The sequence below is a fragment of the Artemia franciscana genome, chromosome 18, assembly GCF_032884065.1.
Source record: "Artemia franciscana chromosome 18, ASM3288406v1, whole genome shotgun sequence".
NCBI lineage: Eukaryota > Metazoa > Arthropoda > Branchiopoda > Anostraca > Artemiidae > Artemia > Artemia franciscana.
Window position 1 is genome coordinate 18,715,959 of NC_088880.1, and position 21,080 is coordinate 18,737,038.

The 21,080-nt window shown below is 35.8% G+C and overlaps 1 protein-coding gene across 2 annotated transcripts in view; it reads left to right on the top strand.

Annotated features, from left to right (window-relative positions):
* LOC136038707 (kinetochore-associated protein 1-like) overlaps positions 1 to 21,080 on the top strand; it is a 284,373-nt gene that overhangs the window by 60,960 nt on the left and 202,333 nt on the right. For both annotated transcript variants that reach the window (XM_065722029.1, XM_065722028.1), the window contains exons 2-3: positions 5,879 to 6,126; positions 17,849 to 18,077. In XM_065722029.1, coding sequence (XP_065578101.1) covers positions 6,089 to 6,126; positions 17,849 to 18,077 — 267 coding nt within the window. In that variant the 5' untranslated portion in view covers positions 5,879 to 6,088. The remainder of the gene's footprint in view (positions 1 to 5,878; positions 6,127 to 17,848; positions 18,078 to 21,080) is intronic.

The window sequence follows — 21,080 nt, forward strand, 5'->3', positions numbered from 1 at the left end:
TGTCTAATAGCCTTAACACTATGCAATGAGCTCTTATCATCGGTACTGTAGTTTTTAGTTCAGATGAATAGTCTTGTAACAAGATTAACAATGCTATTTCCAATTGCAATAATTGCTATGTTTTCAGTTATGATGCAGGCTCCCCTAATTGGGCCAAATATAGCCTTAGGTAATATACAAAGATTGCGGATTTCTGGCGTTTCCATTATTTTTGTACTTATTTTTTATTAATATTGGGTTTAGAATAAAAATAAAATCAATTTGAAAAAAAGAAAGAAATATATATATATATATATATATATATATATATATATATATATATATATATATATATATATATATATATATATATATATATATATATATATATATATATATATATATATATATATATATATATATATATATATATATATATATATATATATAGACAGCAACTAGGAATATTAGTGAAAAAGCTTTAGGTTTAATAGAGAGTAGAAGGGGTTTGTATAAGAATTATCTGAGTGATAGGTCGTATGAAAACAAAAGGAATGTAAAGAAAGTGGAGAAAGCATTAAAATATGAACTAAGGAGATGTGAAGTGGAGGCGATGGATAAAATTGCTGAGGATCTGGAAGATGCGGCTAGACGGCATAATAGTAAAATATTATACTGGCATGTTAATAAATTGAAAGGGAGTAGCCAATCCGGACTAGTCCCAGTTAAAGATAGAAATGGGGCCACAATTAGTGATAAGGAAAAAGTTAAAGAAAGATGGGTGGAACATTTTGAGAATGTGTTAAACCGAGATACAGTTGCAGGAAAAGATATAGACGAAAATGAAAAAGTTTGTGATACCTTGGATGTGAAGGAAGATTTGTTTAGTGAGGAAGAATTAGCGACAGTACTAAAAGGATTAAAAAATAATAAGGCCCCAGGTGCTGATAGTATGATTAATGAGTTCCTTAAATATGGTGGCTCTGAGGTTAGGAATAAGCTACTGAAGATTATGAACATGATTTTTGAAAAAGGGGAAGTACCCAATGATTTTAGGAAAACCTTAATTAAACCACTGTATAAGAAAGGTGACAAGAGTGAATGTCGGAATTATCGAGGCATTAGTCTGGTCTCTGTAGGTAGCAAATTACTGAGTAATATGATATTTTTTAGACTGAGACATACTGTAGACAAAGTTTTAAGGGAAGAACAATGCGGTTTTAGAAAAGGTAGAGGATGTGTCGACCATGTTTTCACTCTTAGGTTAATAATTGAGAAGTCCCTTCGTTGTCAAACACCTTTGGTCCTTAGTTTTATCGATTATGAGCAAGCTTTCGATTCTGTTGATAGAACAGCGTTAACAAAGGTCTTATCGTTATATGGTATACCAGAAAAATACATTAAAGTGATTTGCGGTATGTACGAGAATAATACTGCTGCGGTTAAGGTAGGAAATGAGGTTAGCAACTGGTTTTGTATTAAATCAGGAGTTAAGCAGGGTTGTGTTCTATCCCCCTTTATATGGATCATTTTGATGGACTTCGTCTTAAGGAGCACAGGAAAGGCAATTGGAGACCATGGAATCAAATGGGGAGAAAGAACGCTCCTGGACTTAGATTATGCCGATGATTTAAGCATATTAGATGAAAGTGTGAGCAAAATGAATGAATTTTTAGAGGTTTTACAAGTTCAGGGTGCTAAAATAGGATTGAAAATTAATTTTAAGAAGACTAAGTCACTAAGGCTAGGAATAAGTGAAGGTGAACAGGTGACATTAGGTAACGAAAAGATTGATCAGGTTGGGAGCTTCAGTTACCTTGGTAGTATTATTAGTAAGGATGGTGGGAGCAGTGAAGATGTTAAAAGTAGAATAGCTAAAGCTCATGGTGTTTTTTCACAGTTAAAAAAAGTTTGGAAGAATAGAAAGATAAGCCTACAAACCAAGATTAGAATATTGGAAGCTACAGTGATGAAAGTGGTCAAATATGGCTCTGAAGCATGGGCACTCCGAAAAGCAGATGAAAATTTACTAGATGTTTTCCAGAGAAATTGCCTACGGATTGTTCTGGGTACCCGGCTGACTGACCGTATTTCAAACTGTAGGTTGTACGAAAAGTGTGGTTCAATCCCGCTTTCTGGGGCTATAATGAAAGAAAGGTTGAGATGGCTAGGCCACGTTCTACGGATGAAGGATGACAGATTACCAAAAATTGTCGTTTTTGGCCAACCGTCTGGGGCTACACGAAAAGCAGGTCGTCCTTGTCTGGGTTGGGAGGATGTCATAAATAAAGATTTAAAGGAAATGGGAACTTCCTGGGAGGTTGTAAAGAGGGAGGCTTTAAATAGATTCGGTTGGAGGAGGAGCGTGCGTAGCTGTGTTGGCCTCAGGCGGCTTGGTGCTGCAGTGAGTTATTAGTAATAGTAGTAGTATATATATATATATATATCATGAAAAGAGAAATCACCAATGCTACAGCACAAAAAAAGACAGAAGGAGAAAAGGAAGACTGTTTTCCTAAATTAGTGATTAATATAGACCAGCACTTGAATGAGGCCTTAACACTACTCATCCATACAATCACATAGGTCAAACAGCATAGCCACACACAATCAACCATAAAGAATAATCCATGGACAGGCAGTCATGTCGTCAATAAGTATAAGTCGTCATTTACCGAACAATAGAAAAAATAATATAGACAAATAATTCAGAGGCAACACCCAACATAAGGGCTCATCAGGAGAATACACTGGCCTATATAGGGTTTCGCCACTCTAAATTCTCTACCCAGCACAGTGTTGTGGCTACCACAGAATATCCATGGCATCCCCGCGTCAGGTATCACCCCCAAAATACATGCCTATGAAAAAAAAACAGCAAATGTAAAACAACCAAGTAAAACCAAAACAAGCTTATCTTGTTAATATATCCCTCCCTTTAGCAACAATAGGTAAACTAAATATTATAAATTTTACCAAGATATTGCCTCAGTCTTCACCCAGCTGCATGGGGAAAGGGAGCTGGAATTCAATTGTGATAGCAGTGATTGCCACGTTTGGCTAGCGATTTAAATAAGGAACAAAATAGTGCATTTCCTTTTTTCTTTGTGAGTTCTATTGTATAGTGTGGAAATATGAATCTTTAAGGAGTGAAAAAGAGCCTGGACCAAATTTCATCATTAGAAGTTTTTTTTTCAAGATCCTATCTTTACTAAACCTTTCCTCTTTATAAGGCTTTAAAGATTACATAGAAGATAGGTCCTAGGCAATAAGCCCTCCAGTAAACCTAGTGCAAGCTTTATTTTCTGAACTGAACTCTGAAACAACTAAAGATTAATACCATTAATTTCCCCATTCAACAAACTTTCCAAATATAATTGGTGGTACTGCAGTACTTAGTATTGGGCTATATCAGTCCATCTGGGGAGGGGTGGCCAGCTAGGATACAGTTATTATGGATGTACTTATTATATTTGGAATGAAGATTGAATAGCAAATCAAATGGTATTGCTCTGTTGTTGTTATAGAGTTTACTTGAGAAAATAACTCTTGCACCAAGATCACCAGTTTCTATGCAGTCAATTTCCAGAGTTGCTTCTAGTTTAACTCTGCCCTCCCTTATTGCTCAGATATAAGCCTAGGCTATACATAAAAGCATGAATTTTTTTTTTTCATTTAAATTAACATTATAAACCTGTCAATGACAAATAAGTAAAACATAAATGCGAATTTATGTTGCAGTGGAGGGGGAGGGGAAGGTAGTTCAACTGGAAGTAACTCTCAAAATCTATTTAATAGAAACTTTCTGAGTGCAATAAATCAAGAATCTGTTATTACAGTGCTTAATTTAGAAACAAACAGTGCTACCCCCTGTTCTAAAAAAAATTAGGTAAGGAATGTTCACTCTCAGTAGAATCCTAGATGATACATTTTTGCTATCATGGACATTAGTTAAATTAGGTTACTGGAACTCTCCAGAATGTATGTAGATCTTAAATCATGCATCAAGAAGGTGTTTTGAAGATCCTCTGCTGCTTTGTTATTTTTGAAATTTATGAGATTGAATAGAAGTTAGGCTTCTGGCCATATTTGTCTTGACTTTGGCGTAAAAATAAGTTTCCTTTTATTTTGACTTGAGTATGACTTATGTTAAACACCTACTTTTCCAACCAAGTTTCTTTTTATGCTTTGGAAAATAATAGCTGATCTGTGTAAATGAAACTTTCAGAGACTTTCACTATTTGATACTTAATTTTTCTCTGCAGTATACTCACATGGCTATACTGATTTCTTTAAAGAATCGAAGGAATTTTGTCTAGAAAGTGATTTTTTTGACTATTGGTTTTGAAAAAGGAGTTGTTACTAAATTAAGTAGGTTTTATGTTTTTAAGATGCATTCTCTAATTTCGTTAAAACCTTGTTATTCAATATTTATTGAACCTAATAGGTTCAAACCACTTTTCTTGGACCTCATTTCTCTTGTAGGTTTATTTATGTTAAGCTCAAGTCTATTCAGCAGCTCCACTTGGAAGGAGAATATTATTCCATAATTGAACTTCATAGACTTGCCAGAATGGACTGATTGTAGCCTATGCAGCAATTTAAAACGGACTTGTGTTAAAATTATAGCTAACTAATCTTTAAATATTAGATGCTGGCCTGCAAGAACAAAGGTTCCAGTTTGAATATTTTTTTTTCTACTTGGAGCCTAGTTAAATTCAAGGAATGAGTACCATTATAAAATGTTTTCCAAATTGGTAGAGATTGTGTAAGATTAAGGAGGTGAAATTTAACTATCCAAACAGCATTTTGTCATGAGAAATACACAGCTCTGACTTGCTGGCATTGCTGGTTTATCCATAAAAAAAAAAAAAAAAAATCAAGGATACATTCTTATCTTGGTTAGGAGGGAAGAATGTCCCACAATTTAGTTTTATTTGATTGGGTGAAAATACTGTAGCCTAGAAGTTGTTATTTGCTGGAAAGGGCTTATACCATATAGTTTAGTACCTTGGATGAAAGCTCATCAATGAGGAGAAAATCATGTTGCTAATAGTCAACATAAAAAATCAGTTGCTATGTTTTACCTGCCTTATAAGTCTCCAATACTCTTTAGACTACTATATCTACACTTGTTTGGTGAGGACGCTGTAGCTTTACTCAGTTTATTGCATCAATTAATCATACAATTTCAGAAGTATAGACTTCTGGTTCTTTTACTAGCATGTTCCTAAAGAATTTAAAATGGCCTCTTATTGTTACAACATTACCTGCAATAGGAATGATCGCAGGTTAGTTTATTATTTAGGATATTATAGGATGAGCTCAACAGAGTCAAGCTCCTGAATGATATGTATGCAGCTCATGACCCACTCTAACCTATGAATGAAGAATTCAGGTGCACCAACGTGTAAAATATCAAATGTAAAAATATCCAGATAAAAATCAAAGAGCTATCACTAGCTAAATATTAATGTTTCTTATTAGAACTTGCTGATGATTGGAGGTGTGGATTTGTTAACACCGCAGACATGTAGAAAATTCTTCAAACTATATAAACTCTTGGAATAAACAACATATTTTCTTAATAAACTAGTGCAGAGTAATGTAGTTCGTATATTAGTAAAGCAATTTTGTGTCAGAGTATTAGCAGAATTCGATAGAATTCCAAAAGCTCCTGACACTTTAGCAGTACAATTTGTGTTTTGACAGCTTTTCTTCGAGCAAAAAGAATTTTTATGTATGTAAAAGTGGTATTTTCAGACAAAATCTGCCAACAAATTTGAAAACTGCCAAGTAGCTTGCTACCCCACTTTTTGCTCGGGGGCTTATGTTTTTCCCTCAATATTTAAATTGTTTTTGCTTTCGTCTGATCTTGTTTGAATGCTCTCTATTTTAGCCAACAATTCAACCAGCCATTAAGGCATCATCATCAAAATTGTCCACATATGTGTCAGTAACATGCAACAATTTGGTTCACCTCTTTGAATTTGATGATTGTGTAACAAACCATTATACTAGCTTCGATGTTGGATCAAACGTAGAATTATTGTTATGGAGCGACTTGGATGAGGTTATTATCTTATGCTGTGAAGACTCATCAGTAACTATGTTTCATGTAGCTAGCAAAAGAATGCTTTTTAGAAGGTACTAATTTCTATCACCTTTATTATCAGTTGGAAGATTTAGTAGAGTAAGAAATAATACTGCGCTTACACAACCTGAGCAATTGGTCTTATGCCAGTAGCATACTTAGTCTGAAGATTATGTATGTGTGTTGGGGGAGAGCAGGAGACAAAGGAAATCTCCTTGCCTGACATTCGGCAATTTCGCTTTTACAACTAATGTAAATAAAAAACAAAGTTCAATTACAATTTTGGAAGTAAGAGTCCAACAATGGGTGCAATGCATACTGTTTTGTTTTAGGTTTCAATTTACTCCTTCAGTGGTTCATGGTCTATAAATTTCAAGGAGTATTTTAGCCTGAAAAATTAGGGTAAACTCAACAAATATCTTGAAAGTCTTTCAAATATTCTCTAATGATGGTTCTGGGGGGATATTTTTATTCTCTAGTCCTGTGCGACTAAAGCTATTGTAGTATTTCCTTTTCATATATCTTTACCCATGAAATGCACAATCTTTCTTGTTATCTTGCATCATTTCTCTCGATCATTTTATTCTATTCCTTTTTATTTCAGTTGAGGTCTAGGATTTTTTCTTGAATTAATTGCAATGCCTAAAAGGAAATGCACTAGATATTTAATATGAATAGATTTTGCTAGATGGTAAAGTATTTTCCAAATTGTGTTTGACTAGGCATATTGGTAAGTGAAACGTATTGTGAAGTGCAATGTTAGTCAATCAAGTTTGGGGATATGTGTCGGAATTAAATTAAAGTACCTTAGGATTAAAGCACCAGGAACAAGTCAAACGAATATGCACTCCTTTCAGAACTTTAATGTATTTCTTAAACTTTAGAAGTTAGAGATATTCTAAATTCGAGCTTGGGTTGGACTGATCCTTTGTGCTGAAGGCTAATGACTTTGGAAGAGTGAGTGAAAAGAGAACGTTTGATCAACCCCAAAGTTGAAGAAGCACCATCAAAATTCTTCTAGAACAAATCTACTTCCAACAATAGCTCAACATGGTGAAGTTGCAGGTGAAGAAAATCAAGAATCCACAGCGAGGATTCTTCTTTAAGTTTTAATGCATGTAGCTTGACTACAATTCCCTTGTGACAAGCTTGGACAATAGCTTTTGAAAAGTCAAGGAGAATTATTTCAGCGGGCGGCTCCTCTGTATCAAGAAATTTAGTAATATAGCTATACGACTCCAGAAGATTGGCATCGACAGATCGTCCAGAACGAAAGCCGTGCTGCCATCTATGCAAGAGATTATTTGCTCCAATATCCTGGATAACTGCAGAACTAGCCATCTTTTCAAGAGCCCCAACAACCGTTGATGTCTTGCGTATAGATTGATATTTTACAGCAAGCTTCTTTCTACCCTTCTTAAATATTGGGGTGATATAGGTAGTTTTCCAATCCTGTGTTAATCTTAGTCATAACTTAGCTCTAAGAGACATAAGTTATTTATGACCATTGTAACCTTTGTCACCTTTAAAACAATGTTTTCAGACAGTAAAAATAAACCAACCTTTAGAAAAACCTAAGATTTACTTTATTTGAAGTCATGAACTAGCCCTATACTTCAAAGAAAGTTCACAGAATAACATAAAATAGTTCTCTGACTTTCGTATTCTTTCTAAAGCATCAATTTACCTTACAAGACGAATCTTTTATTTCTCTCCAAATCAAGGAGTATAGGAGTTCAGTAATTGAAGCAGAGCACGGCTACGAACAAAGAACAAAGAACACAAACAGAGAATTAGCCTAAGAACAAAGAGCCTGCAGAAAGGCTGTTGCACCAAGGAGAGTTTGAAAATCATGACGATAGATGTATTGTACCTGTATTGGACTTGTTTATGCACCGTTTTAGAATGTAAATTTTCAGATTGTTTCAACAAGGTATAGAAACGGGATTGTCTTAAATAGGACTATTGTATGTTACGTTGTATGTAACGGGATGCCAGCCCGTTTATAGCTGGCTTGTTTTTAAGTCAACTCGAATATAATTATATGATGGATAAGAATAATCCAAATAATTTAAAACATGTTTTGTCAAATAATAAAAGATATTTAGATGATAATTTGGTTTTAAATTGTAACGAATTCATTGATATTTCTAAAAATATATATCCACCAGAGCTTACTCTTGAACCTAGTCATGGCGCTGGTCTAGAAGATCATTTCTTAGATCTAAATATTAATATTTCTGATAATAATAAATTAAGTTTTAAAATGGATAATAAAAGGGATGATTTCGATTTTGAAGTGATTAATTTCCCATTCCCTGAAAGTAATATACACTCAAATATCACATATTCGGTATTTTTCTCACAGTTTCCTAGATATGCAAGGATTTGTAGTAATTATATTGATTTTAAAAATAGATGTAAAATCTTAAGCCAAAAATTGATTTTAAGACGTTTTTCTGCAAATAAATTAACTTGACAATTTAAAAAATTTAGTTTTCATTATAGCGAACTTTTAAATAAATACCAAAAGAATTATCTGGAAATACTTAGAGAAACCTTTGGTTAATTTTGATTTTCCTTGTTACTAAGTTTGGCGTGTCCTTAATTTTTGAGTGGATTTCCGGAGGATGTTGCATATATTGTCGTTTCAGATGGTCTTATTTACATTAATAGAGAAATTTTGACATAGTGAAAAACTTTGAATAATTGTGTAGTTTTAATATAGATTCTGAATTGGTAACTTAAATACATGAGAGCCAGAACTAAGGTAAGATAAGCTTATTTTGGTATTACTTGGTTGTTCTACATTTGCTTGTTTTTTCATAGGCATATAGTTTGGGGGTGATACCTAACGCGGGGATACTATATGTAATTTATGGTAGTCACGCCACTTGCCTGGGTAGAGAATTTGAAGTGCCGAAACCTTATAGGCAAGTGTTATATATTGGAAATTATAAAAAACCACATAGTTGCAATTAGTTTTGTGTTTTTAATTTAATTGAATTGTGATCAACTTTTTCAGATAAAAGCTAATCATATTGGGATGGCAATCATCTGTTTCTTTCAATTAATTTTTCAATACAACTAACATAAACGATTAGTCTCAAGATGTTTTCTCTTATTTAAGTTACGCTTTGATGCTAGTTTCTCATCAAGAGGATGTCCATACTCTTAATGTAAGAAGTTCTCAGGGATATTATGAAATTCCAACTGAGGATCGAAGATAGTTTTGTAAACCAAATTGACTTGCCGTCATATAGAATAAAAAACCAATAGAGAAGAAATATGAGAGTAAGATTTAGAGGGTCAACGGAAATACTGGATAAAACAAAACAGATATTTCGAAAGGACAACCACTTTCCTTCTTCGGTGCTACAAGAGATAATCTCAAAGAAGCATGTTCACGTTTTCTGAGTGAAAATGCGTACGATACAAGTCAGATAAAAAAGTCAAAAAAAAAAAAATAACGTAAAGAAACAAAAACCAAAATTAGAAGAACTAGAAAAAAAAACAGCTTAACAACGCTGAAAAAATAACGCATAAAATCTAAATTAAAAGAATTACAACACTGATGGTCAAAAGCCAAATTATCGTTTGCCTTATAAAACTCAACTCTTGTTTTCTTCTCTTTTTGTTTTTATTTTTTGAAAGGATATAAAATTCAATCAACCCAGTAAACGTCTGAATCAGCAAAAGGAGGTCATACAAAAGTAAGTGCTTTCTTAATTATGACATATTATACAGCAAAGAACGATTAGAATGGGATGTCTAAGGAAGTTGTAAAAGCACAGCACTCTACTCGACTAAAGGGTTGTACGAGGTTTGTAAGGAGGACGGGTGTTGTATAGTGAATTTGGAACATGTCTTAAAAAATAATTTGTGTATATATCATTAGAGTATTTCCGTGGTATTCTTTGTTGCTTGCTAATTTGTAAATATATACCTTGTTTTAATCAATTGAGTCTGGTTACCCGATTTGGAAATTTTAATTGAAGATCTGGATTAGTATAGATGAGATTGAAGTTACATTAAATTTAAATGAAAACGATGATTATGTCACAAAGTAAAGAAGAGGCAGGAATTACAGAAAAAAACACAATAAAGGTTCAGATCGTTCTACTGCGTAGAAACATTTTGCTCTTCCAGTCAATGCACTTGGCTTTTTAAATGAATACAGCTAGGAATTTGGTTGCATACAATGTTTGCAGAGCATGTGCTTCCGTCTTGGATGTACCTTTAATTTTCTTGGGTTTTCTCAAAAGGTACGAGATTATTGCTTTTTAAAATTTTTATTTCAAAGACAATCATTTGTGTTCAAAACAAGTAAATAGTGATATTAAAACTTTAAACAAAGATAAACGTTGTCCTCATTGCGCTAAAGCTATATTTTTTCGTATAGGGTTTACTTCCAAACAAATAATTTAATCCTAATAAATTTTGGCGTTTTTTGTTTTTCTTTTAGGAAAAACACTTAATAATGGCGCAGACTATGTTGTTTTTTCTATCATTAATAAATTAGTATATATTTGTAATAGAACTGAAAGCCTTTGTAATCGAATTAATTGCTTGAAAAAATTACAGTTACCAATGCACAAATTGTATTTGCTTAAAAATGGCAAGTTTGATCGTTGAATTGACCAGTTCAAGTTAACCCTTAATTGTGAATCCATGACTTGGCTATCTTCATTTTTAAGAAATATTTTCAGATCTTAGCGCATCGGCCAAATGTTATTCTCATTTTAGATGAAAAGTTATTCTGGCGCATGCAGTTTTGGTAACGTCTGACTATTACGTATTGAACTATCCTCAAAGATTTCAAAGTCACAAATTTATTATCTCTTGCCTTTTTATGTCCTTCAGGAGCTAATCATCAAGTTAATGATGAGATTTGTCAAGTTCGAAAATAATAATAATAATTTATTTATAACCCACAAAGAACTTTAAACTGTGGAGTAAACACACAAAAAAAAGAAAAAACAAGACAAAAAACATAACAACATAAATAACATAGCAGCATAACGACATACAACATAAGTAAATTAACTCAATTCAAAAAATGGCCAAAGAGGGTCAAAAACACCAATCATTTGCCGACCTTTAAGAGATATATCTTTAGATAAATGTTTCAGTCGCGAGAGCGCATCAACGATGTCAAATTTAGAAACGACTGTATGATTCCGATACCACCGAGGCAGACGCAGCAAATACTTGCAATACTTAAAATATCCTGAGCATATTTTCTTTGCATCCTTCTTGCGAAGGAGGAAAGCAAAACCAGAAAGATAAAGAACAGCAGGGGCACAAAAACTAGAATAAAGACGGCATAGTCCTTTTCGGTTATACCGACCACGATTTGGTGAAATTTTCGCGTATCCAACCCGCATACTTTTCAGCACGCTGGACGTAATAGCGGAGCAAGTAGACGAAAGTGACGTGGAAAAAGAGAGACCCAACCATTTAATACTTGCTGAACATGGTATAGTTGAAGAACCCAAGCAAAGAGGTGATGCTGGTGGAGGACTCCCAAAACACAAAAACTCACATATGGAGGCATTAATTGAAAGGCCTACTGTGGATAGTGCGGCTGAAAGCCGGTAAAAGTTGGCAATTCGACTATGTTTTGTCCGGCTAAGAAGCAGAACATCATCAGCATATGCAACGTCACTAATGCCTAAATTATCATTGTAAAGAATTGACGGTTGAAGACGTTGGAGACACGAAGCTAAAACACATTTAAATATGCTCGGGGATAACACGGCACCTTGCCTAACGCCTTTTTTAACAGGAATATACTCCCCTACAGTACCATTCCACTTCACCCTAACTGAAGAATTAGCATACCAATACTTAAGCACGGAAACAATAGAAAGGTTAACACCTGAGGCTGCTAGAGAAAGCAAAGCATTTGAATGAATTACATTGTCAAAAGCACTAGATATGTCAACAGTCAAACAATACAGGGGACTTTTTTGAGCAACAGCTTGTTTCATTAGCAGACCCACAATATGGTGAGCTTGAACGCAGCCCATACCTTTTTTGAAACCAAGCTGGAAGGGTGTAAAATTGCACTTGGAGTTAATGGCTGGTACTATGGGAGATATACAACCGGACAAAAAACTATCTGGCACAACGGACTGTGCCAAACACATCTGAAACAATAACTGCAAATGCTTCAGCAGTTCAGGACAATCATAAGCAAAAACTTGAAGCAAAGACCATCACTATCGAGAGACTCAGACTTATTCACTTGCTTAAGAGCTCGGAGTATAACACCAGATTCCACCGATAACACTTGAGATTGGTTGATACGAATTGGGAGGATTGAGTTGACAAGCTTTGTAAAATGATTTTGGAGATTAATATTAAATGAAAGCAAAATATTTTTATAATGAGAAACGAAGTCACATAGCCGAAGAGACGAACTAATTGGAGGTGAACACTTTACACTGTTTATAACACGATCCCAGGATTTCTTGTCACAAGGACCATCCCAGGCATTCACTCTCGCTCTACGCAGGGAATATTTGTACTCTCGTTTGGTTTTCTGTTTTATTTGATGTACTGAACCAGAAGAAGGATGATCACAGGCTATCCACATACGGAGCCAGATCTTAGCTTTTTGTTTAGCCATCTTCACTTTAGGATCAACTTTCCAAAAGGGATTGCGAGTACCCGTTCGCACGCACTTGGAGGGAACAGCTTTTTTAGCGGCAGACTTTAGACAGAACACTATTTGCTGATAATACGAGTTGATATCTATCCGAGTTGAAGTTGTATAGATACAGATGTTTGCAATAAGTGGAAAGGCACTTTAATAGATGATAATAACTGGGACAATGTCAATACATAAAGTGGAATATTGGTATTTTCCCAATTTAACTTTGAGAACCACTTGAGAGAGTTACGTTGCACAGAGCTCGCCATGGAGCAAGATAGTTGGCACGTGATTGGTAAATGATCGTCGTCGATTTTAGAGTCGTCCACATGAACTATTGATGAAAGTAGAGTTGAATCTGACACAATTACATGATCAAGGTTGGAAGTAAGACCACCACGATTGTGAATATAAGTAAATAGAAGATCTTCATCAGCAAGATGGAATCCTCGGGGTAGTGAATCGAGAAAGATTTCAGATCGGTCAGAATTAGATAATAAGTCAGTGTTCATGTCGCCGGCGAGAACCCATTTGGTATTTTGTTTTGAAAGGTCGCTAAGTAGTGTTCGTAGGCGATTACATGCTTGTGAAAAACTAGACAATGACTGCACAGTCTTTTTATTACAGGGGAAATAAATGTTTATAAATGCGGTATCACCACATTTTATCGCTAAGATGTTAGCGTTGCTTTGCAATAATATCGGCTGAGTCTTGTGTCTGAAATAGATGGCCAGACCTCCTGATGGTCTACCACGGGCGGCTCTCAAGAGGTATAATGGGTCCGAAAACGCTTTAGGCTATCAACATTCACTTTAGAGAGAAGGTGCTCCTGTTGAAACACAATATCATTTTCAAGCAGCTCACTAATCAGTAGATCCTTGTCTTTTGTACCATTAATATTAAGGGACACAAAGCTAAACGGAGTTTGAGCATTCATTTATTAGCGTTGTTGAGAGCCGATCGGAGAACTTTGCATTTCAGACTAAACCTTACGTGTTCCATAGTACAATTTGCACGTTTTGGCGAGGCTTGGCAAGGGTTTTCCTTGGAATTCACATGAGGGCCAGAACATCTGGAACACTTGGGATGTGCTGGTGAGCGGGGACAAGCTCCAATCAGGTGATCAGTACTTTCACAGCGAAAGCATCGACGCGGAATGGATTGAAAGGGCTTAGCGCGAAAAATTTTGTACCCAATACGGATTCCCGACTCCAGTACCGCGTTCAGAGCGGTTTTGTCGATAAACTCGAGGCGAAAAGTGCGAGAATTGCCGATTTGATTAGCACTAATAAGTCCCTCTACTGAGGCCTCTAAATCAGCTCTTGAATAGTTATGGGGTATTTCACGGACAACAGCTAAAGGTTTTTTATCAATTACTTTGGTTTCAACGTTTGGAATGGAGCTAGTAACAGCTGCAGCCAGCGTGTCGGCTGAGCGCTTATCACGTACCAACACAACCCAGCTTCTGCTGTGTGGCTTATAATTCAGATTTACGATCCCGTCGCGACCATCCAACGTTCCGAGCTTCTTCATGCGAAGGATAGGGTCGCTGAGCTCCGGGGGTGGGTTTCTTACAACGACAGCGTAGGACGGTTTTTTCGTATTTTGAGTAGGGGCTACAAGCTTAGACTGTCCCTCAGTAACCTTGGACGCAATATCACGCAGCTGTTCAAGACAAGAGTTCATCTTGGCTCTGAGGATACTGAAGGCATCAACAGGGATCATTGGCACTTCGCTGGGACGTTTGATAACAAAGTCCGGAAGCTTTATGTTCTGGGAATCGCACTTCACAAGCGAAGAAATAATGTCCGAAGCACAGTTTAATGCAGCATTGGCTCCTACGCGCATCGATGGGACTTCATTCGGAAAAAGCTTTAAAAAAAGCTATTAACGGGTCTCACAAAGAGAAGAAGACTAGAAGAAATCGGCCATGTACTCTTTTATCGTATCGGGCGAAACTCCTTTAGCAAGATTTTCTGTACAAAGCACAGGATAGGATTGTAGAAAAGTTCATCTTCGCACCAATTACCAGTTCCATTTTCTCTAGATTGAAGGTTCACATGCGAGAGAAGTAAGGGAAGCGTTGGAGGCTGCCTACCTTGTCCCCGCAATTTAAGGGACAAGCCCAGCGGGTACCACGGCTCTTGCAAACAACTCTCCCCCACCCTTTTGCTTACTTTTCTCCTCTCACCTTTATCGTAACGCAATCGTTTGGGCTATTACTCAGGTTGTTTAATTGGAATACACCAGTCAGACAAGTTTTAATTAAAACCAATCTTTTGCCAAATATTGCAAGATCCTACTAGCTTCACTCGTATTAAAAATCCATTATTCATAAGTTCACTGAGAAAGCTTACTCGTTTGATTTCGTTAATAAATATCCAATTTTAAGATAGATGCATTCACCTTGAACTCTGAATCGTTATATCACGCGGAATTACTTCATATCAGGCATAAACAGATCTGACTCTTTAGGGGGTGGGGAGAGGGGAGAAATAGGCTTTTTCCTATAGGGGGGGGGGTAGTTTGAGATACGATAAGTTTTATTTTTAATTATAATTTTCCTTTTTTCTGGGGGATGATCCTTGGACAAATTTTAGGAAGGAATCCCCCTAACCTCAATCCTCTCTGTGTACCTCTACTTTCCAACTACAACTTCCACTTAAATTGGGAGTTGGATTATTTAAATGCTACTTTTATTTTTTTTTTTAATGTTTACGATCACTAATCCCGATCTTGGTTGCCTTTGGGTATTCTTTGGATTATGTGTTCGCTATCGGATATTTTTCCTTGAGGTTGGGAAATCATTTAAAGTGGGTTCTTGTACCCACAGTCAAGAACTTGTTTGTATCAATATAGGAACTATTTTATTTCTTTTTTTTAGTTTTACTTTTAAAGGTTTCAACTCTTGCTTATTTTGTGCATTTTTAGGTTAGATCTTGCGAATCATCTTCTATAATCAGTTGCACTGAATTCCAATGTGTATTAAGTTTTTCTTTGTCTCAGAATTTTTGTATGCTAAATATTCAAAATAGAGCACAAATCTTAGTAATCTCAACATTTTTGGAAAAAAAGATCCGTAAACCTGTGTTTTATATGACATTTACCCATGATATTGTATCTTCTTTAGGAAGATGATTCTCTCCATAGAATTCCAAAAAAGAACGTCCATATTATTTTAAGTTAAATTATTTTTGTTTTATATGATCAAGTCATCATCAGAGATATCTCTCACTGAAAAAAAGAAATGTGGAGTAGATTTGTACCTCATAAAAGTAAGAAATTCATGATAACTAAGAAGGTTAAATATCTGCAATACGGCTACTACTACTAACAACGCACCGCAGCACCAAGTCGCCTGAGGTCAATACAGCTATGCACACTCCTCCATCCCAATCTATTAAAAGTCTCTCTCTTTATACCCTCCCAGGAAGTTTCCATTTCCATTGAATCTTTCCTTACGACATCTTCCCAACCGAGGATGACCTGCTCTCCGTTTAGCCCTAGACGATTGGCCGAAAAAGACAATCTTTGACAAACAGTCATCCTTTATCCGCAGAACATGCCCTGATAACACCTAGCAAATCTTCCTCCGTTATTCGGGGCGCCCGTGCTTCAGAACAATATTTGACCACTGTCATCACTGGCTTCCAATATTCTAATCTTGGTTGGCAGACTTATTTTCTTATTCTTCCAAACTTTTTTCATCTGTGAAAAAACACCTTGGGCCTTGGCTATTCCACTTTTAACATATTCACTGCACCTGTCGTCTTTACTAATAATACTACCGAGGTAAGTGAAGCTGTCCTCTTGATCGATCTTTTTATTACCCAACGTCACCTTTTCATCTTTACTTATTTCATGCCTTCGGGACATATTCTTCTTAACATTAATATTCAAGCCTATTCTATCACCCTGTATCTACAAAACCCCTGAAAGTGCATTCATTTTTCCCACAAGCCCATGAAAATATCTATATAAACAGGGATAGAACATAGCCCTGCTAAACTCCTAATTTAAGACGCTGTAATGCCTGTAATTTTCAAATTACAAATTTGGAGAAAATTCAAACATCATATTCTGTGTGTGCTGTTTAAGTAAATATTTTTTTTCGCAGAAGAAACTAATTGTTTAAATAGTAAACATATAATATGTAAAGTAAAAAGTGAGTCGTTTATCTATATGTATATAAAGGGAAACATTAAATTTTGGAACCCCCTCTTCCCTCCCTCTAAAATGAAAACCGAAAATACACTACCAAATTTAATTATATTCAATATTTGAAAGAAATGTAAAAGTTCCGTACCCTATAGCTCCCTACCCTAATACTCTCTAGGTTTGTCCCCACAACCCCTGAAAAATTTCAAAGTGTATCCATCCCTTAGTTTTTCGTTTAGCCCAGCCTGAGTAGTAACAGCTGTAGCACAAAAATTCTTTCCACAAAATCAATCAACAACATATCAAAAGCTATGTTTGCCAGTGTGGTCTACTATAGAAAGACGACAAAAAAGTAAATCAACAAATAGAGTAGAAAAATAGTTAAATTTGTGTGCTATTAGACTCATGTATTGGCCTATAAAAACAGTGAAAAATTGTTGTTAAATGTGCCAAGCAAAATTGCCCTAGTACATTGCCCAAATCTACAAAAGAATCGGTTTCGCTAATCTCGTTCTGAAAAGAAAAATTATTTAAAAATATCGTATTGAGTAGATGAAAAATTGTTTACATGTTTTCGTTGTTTAGTTTTTCTTTGTTTGTTGTTTGTTTAGTCTTTTCTACGTAATGTTATTTGAAATAGGTATGTTTTTGTTCGGTGTGATACTTTTTGTCACATAATTGGTTTCTCAAATTCCCGTATTGGCCGTTTATAGCCTCTGGCATATTGGCAGTAATGAAATAAGTGTATGTATGGTTGTTTATTTTGTCAATAAATCAAGTAAAAAAAAAAAAAAAACAAAAATAAAAAACTATGTGCCCTTTGATCTATTTTCAAAGTATACTTATCCAGGACTTATTCAGGATATACGTAGCTCAAATTTAAGTAAATAAAAATTGTCTAATTCCTTTAGGCTTGGAGTAAGCATATTGAAATAATAAATATTGGTATTTTTCTGTAGGGTATTGAATAAGTCACCAAAAAAACCTTATTTTGTTGGAGGAATGCTCCAAAGAGAAGAAGCGGATGATAAGCTAATGCTGGTTAGTTCAGATACTATTCTTCATGAGTTCTCTGAATGTAGTATTACCAAGATCCACGAGCATATTGGCAAAGCAGAAATTGAATTGGCAGACCAAGCAAATAGAAATATTAAATATGAAGCGTGTCAACTGATGATTAATACAAAGGTATGCATGCATTTTGTTTTGACGTGATGTTTAGTCTTATGTTGGCCATTCACTCAAAGGTGTATCTAAGTCTTTCAGCGCTGGAGGGAAGTGCCAGTCATCCCCCTCCCCCCCGCAATCTCTGTAGTTATTGAAATGTTTTTTAAATTGTGTAAACTGAAACATGGTATGCCATTGCAGGGATTTGAAGCTTCTCAATCAGCTTTGAATGATCTTCAAAACTGTTTAACAAAAGTGTACTTTCAAGGTAGGTGAATTAGATCATGGTACATGGAACTCCAGAGAGTTCCGAACACATCACTTGGCTTTGGCTGATCTCAGACACAAATAAAAAAAAGAGTAATTTTTAACTAAATACGAAGTTATTAAAGTCATAAAATAAACACTTCCATTACTTTTATACAAAAAAAAAACATGTAAATAAAGAATGAACCATTTGCACTCTTAGCCATTTACGAAAAGTACGCATAATATTCGTAATTAAATTCAACCCTTTATGATCTTGATTTGATATGAACTAAACAAAGATAGAAAGACCCTGTTTACTTCTGTTATGTCAAAGTGGATCTGCATTCGTTGAAAGCAGAAACACCACTGCCCAGGACTGCCCAAATTTTTTGGCCGAGAGGGACGCATAGTTACCGTAAAAGAGACATTGCTCATGGAATTTTAGACAGTTGGCTCTTGTCGCTCAAGGTGCCAACAGGCTTCAAAGTTCTGTAAATCCGGAATCCCCCTGAGTATGGCATTGCTTGGAGGAAGTTCGTTTGGCTTTAAGAACCTGCCTGCCAAATTTCAACGATTATCATCACTTAAAACTTGCAGTCACCTTCTCAGCAAGCTAGGAGATAAGAGGCATTTATAGGGTCCGTCCTGCATGCCCCCTTTGACGCAATTATGCATATCAATATATAACATGACACTATGCATTAATTAACATGTAATATGATAAAGCAAATAATGCCGTTTCTTGATTGATATATCTCTACAGCAATTGCATTTTTATCTCTAACATAGAAGCATTTTTTGTTGAAGATTTGGATGAGAATTGTGTTTTGTATCTTCTAATGGTAAAATCGAGTATCATATCTTCAACTAAAAGCAATTATCTTATTAAAATCCCTGTAAAATCTTATTCAAAGAAATCCTACATAAACAAGAGCTAAGAGCTCATATGGCACTTGTGACGAGGTCGGAAGAGCCAAGAGCTCATATGGCATAAGCTCTAGCAAAATTCTAGGAATCAAGAGATTAATTTAAAAGGGAAATAAGATGCTTAATGCCGGTCGGGATTTAAAATAAGAGCTCTGACACATGAGGTCCTTCTAAATATCAAAATTCATTAAGATCCGATCACCCACTCGTAAGTTAGAAATACTTCATTTTTTCTAATTTTTCCTCTCCCTTCAGCTCCCCAGACGACCAAAAGGGCAAAACGACTTTATGAAGTCAATTTGTGCAGGTTCCTGACACGCCTACCAATTTTCATCGTCCTAGCACGTCCAGAAGAACCAAACTCAACAAAGCACTGGACCCCCCCCCCAGACCAGATCTAGTCCAGTTATGCTAATCATGTCTCTACAAAATTTGCTTATTCTACCCACCAAGTTGCATCCCGATCTCTCCATTCTAAGCGCTTTCCCAGATTTCGGGTTCCCCGCCCCCAAACTCCCCCCAATGTCACCAGATCTAGTTGGGATTTAAAATAAGAGCTTTGACACCTCAGTTCCTTCTAAACATCCAATTTCATTAAGATCCAGTCGTCTGTTCTTAAGTTAAAAATACCTCACTTTTTCTAATTTTTCCGAATTAGCACCCCCCCCAACTCCCCCAGGGAGAGCAGATTCAGTCCGGTTATGTCAATCACGTATCTAGAACTTCTTATCTAGAACTTCTTAACTTCGTATCTAGATTCTTCCCACCAAGTTTCATCCCTATCTCTCCACTCTAAGCGTATTCCAAGATTTCCCGTTTCCTCCTCCAACTCCCCCAATATCACCGGATACGGTCAGGATTTGAAATAAGAGCCTTAGACACGAGGTCCTTCTAATTATCAAATTCATTAAGATCTGATTACCCATTCTAAGTTAAAAATACCTCATTTTTGTCAATTTTTTCTCTCCCTTCAGCCCCCCAGATGGTCGAATCGGGGAAACTACTTTTATCACGTCAATTTTGTGCATTGTGTAGCGCTTTCAGAAGCGCCGAACTTGCCTAAGCACTGGAATTCACCCCCCCCCCCCCCAACTCCGCCAAGGAGAGCGGATCTGTTCTAATTATGTCAATCATGTATAGAACTTTTGCTTATTCTTCCCATCAAGTTTCATCCCGGTCTCTCCACTCTATGCGTTTTCCAAGATTTCTGGCTTCTAAGATTTCTGTTTCACCCTTCCAACCGCCTATATCCCCGTATCCTTTTTGAATTGAAAATGGAGCATCTGAGACATAAGATCTTTATATATATCAAGTTTCATTAAGATCTGATCATCCATTCGTAAGATAAAGATACCTCAATTTCACGTTTTCCATGATTTTTGATTTCCCCCTCCAATTCCACCAATTGTCTCCGGATCTGGTCGGGATTTAAAATAAGAAAGATCCGATCACCTGTTCGTAAGTTAATACCTCATTTTTTCTAATTTTTTCGAGTTAACCGTCTCCCACTTCCCCTCCCCCCTCTAGATGGTCGAATCGGGGAAACGACTATTTCTAATTTAATCTGGTCCGGTCCCTAATACGCCTGCCAAATTCCATCGTCCTAGCCTATCTGGAAGTGAATAAACTAGATAAACTGGGACAGACAGACCGACAGAATTTGCGATCAAATACAAAGTGCCATAAAAACGGAAAATATTGCATCAAAACATATAAATTTAATTTTAATTAAAAAGACAACAAAACAGAAATCCTTTCACATAAAGTAGGACTGTCAATTATCTAAACACAATGACAGTCACAATGAAACAAGAACATGAAAAGATTTGTTTAATTAAAAAATGGAAC